We start from the raw sequence: 12,819 nt of genomic DNA, 5'->3' as shown, positions 1-12,819 counted from the left end.
TTGGCCCATTTTTGGAGTTTTGTGTGAAATGATAACTGTTTTGCTTCATTCTCTTTTATGTTTTTTTCATTTAAGACAAATTAAATGAATATAATAATACCAAAGAATTTGTGATTGCAATTATTTTCAGAAAGAAACTGAGTATTATCTGACAGAATTGCAAGGGTGTCAATACTTTTGGCCACAACTGTAGATACTAAAACATGAAGTATCCATAAAGGGTCAGCAATTTCCGCCGTCAGACTTACTTTTATTGGAAAATATTCCTTGAAGTGCTTCCATACAGTCCAGTTTCGTACCCACTGCCACCTGCGTCCTCCAGTCTGTGGGGTCTCCCAATCCAGGTACAACCAAAGCACATAGAGAGCGACCAGGAGCCAGAATCTTGCCAGAAGTAACAGTAGGAACAATCCCACACAGCATTGTGCTGCAGAAAGAAGAGAACAGTTAGGGCTCATTTCCACTTGAGAGAAAAAAAAAAAAAAAAAAAGGTCCGATTTACGGACCGAAAAAACTGAGGTTAATGTTGAGAGTGTCATGCGATTTTTTTTATCGCAACATCCGTATGCTATCCGTGTGCAATGCGATTTTAACATGAGCTTTTACATACAGCAGTTCTCTGATTCTCTCATTTACACATCGTTTTACAACGAAATATTCTTCAGAACACATACCACTAGAGTTGAGCGACCTTGACCTTTTTAGAGTCGAGCCGGGTTTCGCGAAACCCGACTATCTCAAAAGTCGGGTCGAGTGAAATCGGCCGATTATGGCGAAAAGTCGGGATCGACCGAAACACGAAACCCAATGCAAGTCAATGGGGCAGCATAGTCGGCAGTGAGTGGGGGCCAGGAAAACACCTAGAGTGCCCATTTTAATGTCAAAACCATCCATTCTTCTTAATGAAGCTTGTCAAGCGTAATTTACCTTATAATAATTGGAAGGCATTTGAAATTGGGGGTCATTTGGCTAAAGTTGTGTGGGGTAGGGCTGGTTCAAGTAATTAGTGGGCCCAGGAAATCTGGACCACGTCACGGCAGTGGAGCAGGGAGAGGTAAGTATTTCAACTTTGCAAGTGCTGTGATCCTGAGCAAGCAGGGGGGGGGCCCACTTGTTGGCATTGGCACTGGCACAGGGCCCCTCAAAGTACAGCGGTGTGTTTGCACGGCGGGGGCGCCTCCCACCAGCAGCAACACTTTTGCGTACTATGAGAGGCCCTGTGCCAGTGACGTCGCCAACTAGTATTCCTCCCCCCACCTGATGAAGGAACCTGCACTTTCATCTGCACCTTCCTCTTTGTCCCCGTGTAAGGTGGTATGGTATGCGGGAAGAGCAACCTGACTTTCAGCAGGGTCACAATGTTGTTGTGTAGCATGCACGGGGAATGTTGCGTTATGGGTCAATGTACCAGCAGACTTATCTATCACTGGCTGGGCAATGGGCACGATGAAGTGGAAACACAGATATAGGCCCAAAGAATAAAGTGGGCTAAATGCAGTTCAAAATTGGTAACACAGGAATAACCAGGGGGCATTGCAGTGGAGGACAACTGGAATGAGAGGCTGACACAGAGAGTAGGGCCAAATCAGTAAGTAGTCGAAATGCAGTTCAAAATTGGCAACCGTAGTAAACAGGCGGCACAGCTTTGTTCAGTGGAGGAGAACAGCAAGGAGTGGCAGACACCGATAGTAGGCCCCAACCCAACTAGTAGGCCAAATGCAGTCTAACATTAACAACTACTTAACGAGAGCCTGAAAATGGAATTTCAGGACAGGAAACCAGGAGAACAGCAAGGAGTGGCAGACACCGATAGTAGGCCCCAAACCAACTAGTACGCCAAATGCAGTTGTTCCATTTAACCACAATTTAATGAAAGCCTGAAGATAGAAGCTCAGGAAAGGCAACCTGGGGAACACCTTGGAGTGTAACACACCATCTCTCTCCACCCCATACCCATTTTGTAGGCCTAATGCAGTGTACTTTTCTACAACTACTAAACGAGAGTCGGAAGACCGAAGCAATGGCAAGGAAACCTGGGGAACACCTTGGAGTGTAACACACCATCTCTCTCCACCCCATACCCAATTTGTAGGCCTAATGCAGTGTAGTTTCCAAGAACTACTAAACGAGAGCCGGAAGATCGAAGCTCAGGAAAGGCAACCTGGGGAACACCTTGGAGTGTAACACACCCTCTCTCTACACCCCATACCCAATTTGAAGGCCTAATGCAGTGTAGTTTCCAAGAACTACTAAACGAGAGCCGGAAGATCGAAGCTCAGGAAAGGCAACCTGGGGAACACCTTGGAGTGTAACACACCCTCTCTCTACACCCCATACCCAATTTGAAGGCCTAATGCAGCGTAGTTTCCAACAACTACTAAACGAGAGCCGGAAGATCGAAGCTCAGGAAAGGCAACCTGGGGAACACCTTGGAGTGTAACAAACCCTCTCTCTACACCCCATACCCAATTTGTAGGCCTAATGCAGCGTAGTTTCCGACAACTACTAAACGAGAGCATGAAGATCGAAGCTCAGGAAAGGCAACCTGGGGAACACCTTGGAGTGTAACACACCCTCTCTCTACACCCCATACCCAATTTGAAGGCCTAATGCAGTGTAGTTTCCAAGAACTACTAAACGAGAGCCGGAAGATCGAAGCTCAGGAAAGACAACCTGGGGAACACCTTGGAGTGTAACACAACGTCTCTCTACACCACGGAAGGGCTGATTCTTAGGAAGGAAGGCTGTTGGAAATAAGCATTGCGCGTCCGAGGGTGATTATATTCTTATTAGGTATATACTCACCCTCGGACGCGCCCTGCTTCTTTATTTGGAATGAATGTTTATTTGCAATGTGGTGTTGACTTTCTCTATTATTTTGGTAATTAATGATTTTATTATTTTCATTGTTTTGCATCTTCTCGGCAATAATATAAAGAAGACGCGACAGGACAACACTCGGTGGATGCCATATCTGTGTTTTCAATTTAAAAAACCTTTCAGTTAAATACTTGCAGGATAAAGTAATTGTAGCTGGTGGCCATTTTTAGTACTGTACCAGATTTTAGTTGTGTGTTTGTTTTTAATGTTAAAATGTCTGCATTTGATATCTCACCAGTATTTTCTTTTTTATAAGCAAAATACTTTTATTTTTATTTTATGATGTTGGTTCAAGGGGTACACGGGCAGCAGTAGACAGGTCAGTGGAGGCCTAGTGGAAGGAGGGACCGCAGACAGGCTTCGAAGCCCTAACATAATAAATTGGGCTGCCTGTAGGCAGTTTAACCCCTTAGTGACAGAGCCAATTTGGTACTTAATGACCAGGCCAATTTTTGCAATTCTGACCACTGTCACTTTATGAGGTTATAACTCTGGAACGCTTCAACGGATCCCGCTGATTCTGAGATTGTTTTTTCGTGACATATTGTACTTCATGTTAGTGGTAACATTTCTTCGATATTACTTGCGATTATTTATGAAAAAAACGGAAATATGGCGAAAATTTTTAAAATTTTGCAATTTTCAAACTTTGTATTTTTATGCCCTTAAATTAGAGAGATATGTCATGAAAAATAGTTAATAAATAACATTTCCCACATGTTTACTTTACATCAGCACAATTTTGGAAACAAAATTTTTTTTTGTTAGGGAGTTATAAGGGTTAAAAGTTGACCAGCAATTTCTCATTTTTACAACACCATTTTTTTTTAGGGACCACATCACATTTGAAGTCATTTTGAGGGGTCTATATGATAGAAAATAATGAAGTGTGACACCATTCTAAAAACTACACCCCTCAAGGTTCTCAAAACCACATTCAAGAAGTTTATTAACCCTTTACGTGCTTCACAGGAACTGAAACAATGTGGAAGGAAAAAATGAACATTTAACTTTTTTTTGCAAACATCTTAATTCAGAACCATTTTTTTTATTTTCACAAGTGTAAAAACAGAAATGTAACCATAAATTTTGTTATGCAATTTCTCCTGAATACACCAATACCCCATATGTGGGGGTAAACCACTGTTAGGGCGCACCGCAGAACTTAGAAGTGAAGGAGCGCCGTTTGACTTTTTCAATGCAGAATTGGCTGGAATTGAGATCGGACACCATGTCACGTTTAGAGAGCCCCTGATGTGCCTAAACAGTGGAAACCCCCCACAAGTGACACCATTTTGGAAACTAGACCCCTTAAGGAACTTATCTAGATGTGTGGTGAGCACTTTGAACCCCCAAGTGCTTCACAGAAGTTTATAACGTAGAGCCGTGAAAATAAAAAATCGCTTTTGTTTACACAAAAATGATCTTTTCGCCCACAAATTCTTATTTTCACAAGGGTAACAGGAGAAATTAGACCACAAAAGTTGTTGAGCAATTTCTCCTGAGTACGCTGATACCCAATATGTGGGGGTAAACAACTGTTAGGGCGCACCGCAGAGCTTGGAAGAGAAGGAGTGCCGTTTTACTTTTTCAATGTAGAATTGGCTGGAATTGAGATCGGACGCCATGTCGCGTTTGGAGAGCCCCTGATGTGCCTAAACAGTAGAAATCCCCCACAAGTGACCCCATTTTGGAAACTAGACCCCTTAAGGAACTTATCTAGATGTGTGGTGAGCACTTTGAACCCCCATGTGCGTCACAGAAGTTTATAACGTAGAGCCGTGAAAAAAAAAATAGAATTTTTTCTACAAAAATGATCTTTTTGCCCACAAATTTTTATTTTCACAAGGGTAACAGGAGAAATTAGACCACTAAAGTTGTTGTGCAATTTCTCCTGAGTACGTTGATGCCCAATATGTGGGGGTAAACCACTGTTTGGGCGCACGGCAGAGCTCGGAAGGGAAGGAGCGCCTTTTTGGAATGCAGACTTTGATAGAATGGTCTGTGGGCATTATGTTGCGATTGCAGAGCCCCTGATGTACCTAAACTGTAGTAACCCCCCACAAGTGACCCCATTTTAGAAACTAGACCCCCCAAGGAACTTATCTAGATGTGTGGTGAGAACTTTGAATGCCCAAGTGCTTCACAGAAGTTTAGAATGCAGAGTCGTGAAAATAAAAAATATTATTTTTTTCACAAAAAAGATTTTGTAGCCCCCAAGTTTTTATTTTCACAAGGGTAACAAGAGAAATTGGACCCCAGAAGTTGTTGTCCAATTTATCCCGAGTACGCTGATGCCCCATATGTGGGGGTAACCCACTGTTTGGGCGCACGGCAGAGCTCAGAAGGGAGGGAGCACCATTTGACTTTTTGAGCGCAAAATTGGCTGTCGTATTTGGAGACCCCCTGATGTACCTAAACAGTGGAAACCCCCCAATTCTAGCTCCAACCCTAACCCCAACACACCCCTAACCCTAATCCCAACCTCATCCATAATCCTAATCACTAACCCTAACCATAATCACAACCCTTACCCCAAAACAACCCTAATGTCAACCCTAACCATAACCCTAATCAAAACCCTAAATCCAACACACCCCTAATCCTAATCTCAACCCTAACCTCAAACCTAACCCTAATCCCAATACACCCCTAATCACAACCCTAACCTTAACCCTAATCCCAAACCTAACCCTAATCCCAAGCGTAACCCTAATGCCAACCCTAACCCTAATACGAACCCTAATCCAAACCCTAACCCTAATCCCAGCTCTAACCCTAACTTTAGCCCCAACCCTAGCCCTAACTTTAGCCCCAACCCTAACCCTAGCCCTAGGGCTACTTTCACACTTGCGTCGTTTGGCATTCCATCGCAATCCGTCGTTTTGGACAAGAAACGGATCCTGCAAATGTGCCCGCAGGATGCGTTTTTTGCCCATAGACTTGTATTGCCGACGGATAGTGACGGATGGCCACACGTCGCGTCCGTCGTGCACTGGATCAGTTGTGTTTTGGCGGAGCGTCGGCACAAAAAAAGTTCAATGAAACGTTTTTTTGTACGTCGCATCCGCCATTTCTGACCGCGCATGCGTGGCCGTAACTCCGCCCCCTCCTCCCCAGGACATAGATTGGGCAGCGGATGTGTTGAAAAACTACAGCTGCTGCCCACGTTGTGCACAATTTTCACAACGTGCGTCGGTATGTCGGGCCGACGCATTGCGACGGCCCCGTACCGACGTAAGTGTGAAAGAAGCCTAACCCTAAGTTTAGCCCCAACCCTAACCCTAAATTTAGCCCCAACCCTAACCCTAAATTTAGCCCCAACCCTAGCCCTAACCCTAGCCCTACCCCTAACCTAACCCTACCCCTAACCTAACCCTACCCCTAACCCTACCCCTAACCTAACCCTACCCCTACCCCTACCCCTACCCCTAACCCTAACCCTAATTTTAGCCCCAACTGCTGTTCTCCTGCCGGCCGGCAGATGGAGACAGATGGCGGGCGCACTGGGCATGCGTCCGCCATGTTCTGCTGCCGGCGGCCAGGAGGAGCAGCAAGAGGATCCAGGGACCTAGGTGAGTATGCTAGGGTCCCCGAATCCCCCTATTTCTCTGTCCTCTGATGTGCGATCACATCAGAGGACAGAGAATTACACTTTACTTTTTTTTTTTTTTTTTTTTTTTGCGGTCGCCGGTAAACAGTTAATTACCGGCGATCGCAAAACAGGGGTCGGTAATACCGACCCCGATCGTGCTCTTTGGGGTCTCGGCTACCCCCGGCAGCCGAGACCCCAAAGATTCTCCCGGTGCCGGCCGGCGGGCGCACTGCGCATGCGCCCGCCATTTTGAAGATGGCGGCGCCCACCGGGAGACACGAGGAGCATCGGGGGAGCTAGGTGAGTATTGGGGGGCCACCTGGGACCCCTTTTCTCTGTCCTCCGATGTGCGATCACATCGGAGGACAGAGAAATTAAAAAGAGATTGCTTTTTTTTTTTTTTTTTTTTGCGATCGCCGGTAAACGGTTAATTACCGGCGATCGCAAATGCGGGGTGGGTTAAAACCCCCCCGAATCATGTTCTCTGGGGTCTCGGCTACCCTCGGCAGCCGAGACCCCGGAGAAAATCGGCCTCTGGGGGGCGCTATGGACTTTTTCCACAGCGCCGTTAATTAACGGTGCTGTGGTTTAAGTACCCTTAGCGGCCGCCGTTAAAAGGCGTATCGGCGGTCGCTAAGGGGTTAAAATTGGTTCCAGGGGAACACGGGCAGCAGTAGACAGGTCAGTGGAGGCCTAGTGGAAGGAGGGACCGCAGACAGGCTTCGAAGCCCTAACATAATAAATTGGGCTGCCTGTAGGCAATTTAAAATTGGTTCCAGGGGAACACGGGCAGCAGTAGACAGGTCAGTGGAGGCCTAGTGGAAGGAGGGACCGCAGACAGGCTTCGAAGGCCTAACATAATAAAATGGGCTGGCTGTAGGCAATTTAAAATTGGTTCCAGGGGAACACGGGCAGCAGTAGACAGGTAAGTGGAGGCCTAGTGGAAGGAGGGACCGCAGACAGGCTTCGAAGGCCTAACATAATAAATTGGGCTGGCTGTAGGCAATTTAAAATTGGTTCCAGGGGAACACGGGCAGCAGTAGACAGGTCAGTGGAGGCCTAGTGGAAGGAGGGACCGCAGACAGGCTTCGAAGCCCTAACATAATAAATTGGGCTGGCTGTAGGCAATTTAAAATTGGTTCCAGGGGAACACGGGCAGCAGTAGACAGGTCAGTGGAGGCCTAGTGGAAGGAGGGACCGCAGACAGGCTTCGAAGCCCTAACATAATAAATTGGGCTGGCTGTAGGCAATTTAAAATTGGTTCCAGGGGAACACGGGCAGCAGTAGACAGGTCAGTGGAGGCCTAGTGGAAGGAGTGACCGCAGACAGGCTTCGAAGGCCTAACATAAGAAAAATGTCAATACAATGGTATTGACAGTGCCAGGCATTGAAGGATGTCAGCGCATAGACTAAACATTGGTGGAGCTGTGAGAGAAAATTTTGCAAGTCGTAGAGCACTGTTTGACCTGGGGGGGGGACTGTCTTGTGGCCGGCGGTACAGGCCCAGGGCCCCTCATATTACAACGGTGTGTCTGACGTTGGGTGCGTACCACCACCGCCAGACACTTTATTGTACTATGAGGGACCTAGTGGCAGTGCCGTCGACCAAAAGCGGGCACACCCACCTCTTCAGACAAACAGTACTCTCACGGGTGCTGGCGCCAAGTGGCGATACCACGGCCCCGTGTGGGGACTTTGGCCATTTAGGGAGGTGTTAACATGTCGGATGCTGGACAATCAGGTGCTGCAAATTACGAGATTGGAAAAGTCGTTCAGAATAGTCCACAGGCAAGACCTTTACATAGGAAAGCTAGGTGTCAGCCGGGCAAGGTGGGGCAAAAGATTTCGAAATCCAGTTGTGGTTAATTTTAATGAAGGTTAGATCATCTACATTTTGGGTAGCCAGACGAGTCCTTTTTTCTGTTAGTATTGAACCTGCAGCACTGAATACTCTTTCTGATAGGACACTAGCTGCCGGGCAAGCAAGCTCCTGCAATGCATATTCTGCCAATTCTGGCCAGGTGTCTAATTTTGATGCCCAGTAATCAAATGGGAATGACGGTTGAGGGAGAACGTCGATAAGGGATGAAAAATAGTTAGTAACCATACTGGACAAATGTTGTCTCCTGTCACTTTGAATTGATGCTGCAGTACCTGTCCTGTCTGCAGTCATAGCAAAATCACTCCACAACCTGGTCAGAAAACCCCTCTGGCCAACGCCACTTCTGATTTCTGCCCCTCTAACACCTCTGGTCTGCTGGCCCCTGCAGCTCGTGTTAGAACGATCACGGGCGCTGTGTGCAGGGAATGCCAGAAGCAAACGGTCAATAAGAGTTGATTGTTTGGTTGCTAATATTAGTTCCAAGTTCTCATGTGGCATAATATTTTGCAATTTGCCTTTATAGCGAGGATCAAGGAGGCAGGCCAACCAGTAATCGTCATCGTTCATCATTTTTGTAATGCGTGTGTCCCTTTTGAGGATACGCAAGGCATAATCCGCCATGTGGGCCAAAGTTCCAGTTGTCAAATCTGCGGTTGTGCTTGGTTGAGGGGCAGTTGCAGGCAAATCTACGTCACTTGTGTCCCTCAAAAAACCAGAACCCGCCCTTGCCACGCCACCAATTTCCAATGACCCCGGGAAAGCTTCCTCATTAAAAATATACTCATCCCCATCATCCTCCTCATCCTCCACCTCCTCTTCGCCCGCTACCTCGTCCTGTACACTGCCCTGACCAGACAATGGCTGACTGTCATCAAGGTTTTCCTCTTCCTCTGGTGCAGACGCCTGATCCTTTATGTGCGTCAAACTTTGCATCAGCAGACACATTAGGGGGATGCTCATGCTTATTATGGCGTTGTCTGCACTAACCAGCCGTGTGCATTCCTCAAAACACTGAAGGACTTGACACATGTCTTGAATCTTCGACCACTGCACACCTGACAACTCCATGTCTGCCATCCTACTGCCTGCCCGTGTATGTGTATCCTCCCACAAAAACATAACAGCCCGCCTCTGTTCGCACAGTCTCTGAAGCATGTGCAGTGTTGAGTTCCACCTTGTAACAACGTCTATGATTAGGCGATGCTGGGGAAGGTTCAAAGAACGCTGATAGGTCTGCATACGGCTGGAGTGTACAGGCGAACGGCGGATATGTGCGCACAGTCCACGCACTTTGAGGAGCAGGTCGGATAACCCCGGATAACTTTTCAGGAAGCACTGCACCACCAGGTTTAAGGTGTGAGCCAGGCAAGGAATGTGTTTCAGTTGGGAAAGGGAGATGGCAGCCATGAAATTCCTTCCGTTATCACTCACTACCTTGCCTGCCTCAAGATCTACAGTGCCCAGCCACGACTGCGTTTCTTGCTGCAAGAACTTGGACAGAACTTCCGCGGTGTGTCTGTTGTCGCCCAAACACTTCATAGCCAATACAGCCTGCTGACGTTTGCCAGTAGCTGCCCCATAATGGGAGATCTGGTGTGCAACAGTGGCAGCTGCGGATGGAGTGGTTGTGCGACTGCGGTCTGTGGATGAGCTCTCGCTTCTGCAGGAGGACGAGGAGGAGGAGGAGGGGGTGCGAACGGCTACAGCCAACTGTTTCCTAGACCGTGGGCTAGGCAGAACTGTCCCAAACTTGCTGTCCCCTGTGGACCCTGAATCCACCACATTTACCCAGTGTGCCGTGATGGACACGTAACATCCCTGGCCATGCCTACTGGTCCATGTGTGACGCCCAGGAGACCGGGATACCCAGCACCGGACCAATGGAGTCTGTCTCTTGAGGGGGATGTCACGGGTGGCTTGACCCGGTGCTGTGGCCTCAGGCAATGCACAGTGTAAGGGGTATCATGAGGGGACAGGCACTTACTTGATCAGCAGCAGGTTCTCCCAGCGGTGACGATCTCGATCCTGGATAGATGGCTATTGTCCAAATGAAAGACTGAGGCACTGAAACGTTTAACCAGTTTACTTTAACATAAAAGGATTTACAACCAGTCCTGTCACCGGAGTCTGTATGGGAACTCTGAGTTACTTTGACCCTGCCGGGGTCTTCGCCTCTTATTGTGCGCAATTTCTGTGTGGCCCTGCTGCTGTATGTGAACTGGCTGCCGGCCCAATCTGTCCCCTCCGGGTCCTGGTTCGACGGGCAACCCGAGTCCTTTTATCGGCTTACCCCCTCCGGGAGTACAGCCGAACTCTGTGTCTGTTGCTGCATCCGACCCTAGTGAAGCGGATATCACCTCACGTTTTTCCGGTTGCTGTATTATATATAATGAATACAGCCACGGATCCGGTATCCGTCTTTGCGCCTGTTCTGGGTAGTGATTAATGCTACCCGTTTCTCACAATGTCCTTTTTCTCTATCCCTCTTCTCCTCAGGCCGGAGATTTAGGCCTGGTAACAGTCACAGGGCTGTTAGAGATTCAACTGTATGACCTCTCACTATCAGCTCCTTGGCCCAACTGCCATTTCTTCTCTCAGACCAGAATGGATCAAGGGGAGTCTCTGGAGCTCCCCCTTCTGGCCGGAGGTGGTAGTGCAGTCTTGCTATTTTAGTATTTGTACTTACTGTCAGTAACTATTTTTGTGGCAAATACCCCTAGGGGTGCCACATTCCCCCTTAGTTAAGAACAGTACTCCGGGACTGTGGGACAATAACATTTTGAAATAACAATTAATATGTACAGAGTCTTAAAAATGAAAAGTTACAAAAACCACTCAAGGAAACAAAAATAGAGTTCTGTAAAAAGTCACTTCAAATAGCGTCCATTAATACAGTTCTATCCTTGAAGGTATTAGGAACGGCACTGTACTTAGTGTCCAGGAATTTAGTTCCATTTTTCCAACGGAGTTATCAATATAAAGTCTAAAGAAAGTTCAAAAAGAGCAAAAAGCAAAGTTCAAAAAGCAGTCTTTCCGGAGCTTTGATTTAGTGCCTCCGGGCTGATAAAAAGTTCAAGAATATGCAAGAAGTTCATACAGACAAGTCTCTGTAGGCACTGCGCTTAAACGTTGCAGACTGATAGCAATGACTATACTACATTTTCTGTTTAACTATATACGGCATAACATATATACAATTCACATTATGAGCTTTATAGTTGGTAATCTGCATACCTGGCCGGTAATTGACCCTGGGTACTACGCTGTGATCTACGTAATAGCGGTGTCTCTTCATGTGGTGTACTACTGTCTACTGCGGATATAGTATCTGCCCGCTCTGCTAAAGATAATTCCACGACTATGGAGTTGGCAAGTCCACCGTGAATGGGATTACTCTGACCAGGAATCTGTTCTTCCTGGCCTGGAACCTCCTGTAGTACGGGGTCAGCCTCTTCCTGTCTTGGGACTTCTGGTATTGGGTTCGGTGTTGGGTAAAAGGCCACCATGGGAACCACTACTGCACCATGGTATGTTAGTAGGGTTTTGGGAAAGTCTCCTATACAGGTGTGATACACTTCCTCTTTTTCCTTTACTGGTTGAACCTGTATGGGTTGAATAACTTCTGGTTCTGGCTGGACAACGTCTGGCTCTTTCAATGCTTCCGGACATAATTTAAGATTGTCTCTTGACACTAGTACAGATGTTAAGCCTCCGTTTTTGCTAATGAGACACATTTTAGGATTATCCACTCTTGTTGGTAAAACTGTGTAGGGTACGGCTTCCCACTGATTGTCCAGTTTATTGGTTCGACGATTTCTCTTGAGCACTTGGTCACCCGGTCTTAATGGGGTCGCTAGAGCATTCTGGTTGAAAGTTCGCTCTTGTCTTTCTCTAGTTTGCTGAAGGCTTCTTTCCACACTCTCTTGCACTTGGCGATACTGCTTTTGCCGTATGATATCCCAATTGGAGTCTTGAACTTCTGCGTCTGGTTTCAGAATTCCCATTTCTAGATCGATTGGTAATTGGCCGGGTCTTGCACGCATAAGGTAAGCTGGGGTGCAGTTGGTGGAGCTCACCGGGACATGATTATACAGATCCACCAAGTCAGGCAATTTCTCTGGCCATTGATTCCTTTCTGTCTCAGGTAAAGTCTTTAGTAGGTCTATTACAATATGGTTCATCTTCTCGCATAAGCCGTTTGTTTGTGGATGATAGGCCGTCGTCCGGATCTTTTTGCAACCATACATATTACAGAATTCTCTGAAGATCTCTGATTCAAAGGCTGTACCTTGGTCGGTGAGAACCTGTTCCGGATATCCATGGGGTCTACAAAAGTACGTTTGGAACGCTTTGGCTGCTGTTTTTGCTGTCAGATCTTTTACGGGTACTACTACCAAGAAACGTGAATAATGGTCCACGATGGTCAAGGCATAGACATAGCCGGACCGGCTTGGTGTCAACT

At 47.0% G+C, this 12,819-nt stretch overlaps 1 protein-coding gene across 1 annotated transcript in view; it reads right to left on the bottom strand.

The window, feature by feature from the left end:
- The window catches only part of MOGAT1 (monoacylglycerol O-acyltransferase 1), a 128,463-nt gene that overhangs the window by 72,727 nt on the left and 42,917 nt on the right, over positions 1–12,819 (bottom strand). The window contains exon 3 of the mRNA XM_069727666.1: positions 249–427. Within this exon, the coding sequence (XP_069583767.1) occupies positions 249–427 (179 nt within the window). The remainder of the gene's footprint in view (positions 1–248; positions 428–12,819) is intronic.

The sequence above is a fragment of the Ranitomeya imitator genome, chromosome 5 (assembly GCF_032444005.1).
Source record: "Ranitomeya imitator isolate aRanImi1 chromosome 5, aRanImi1.pri, whole genome shotgun sequence".
In the NCBI taxonomy this organism is placed as follows: Eukaryota; Metazoa; Chordata; class Amphibia; order Anura; family Dendrobatidae; genus Ranitomeya; species Ranitomeya imitator.
This window is presented reverse-complemented; position numbering and strand designations above follow the sequence as displayed.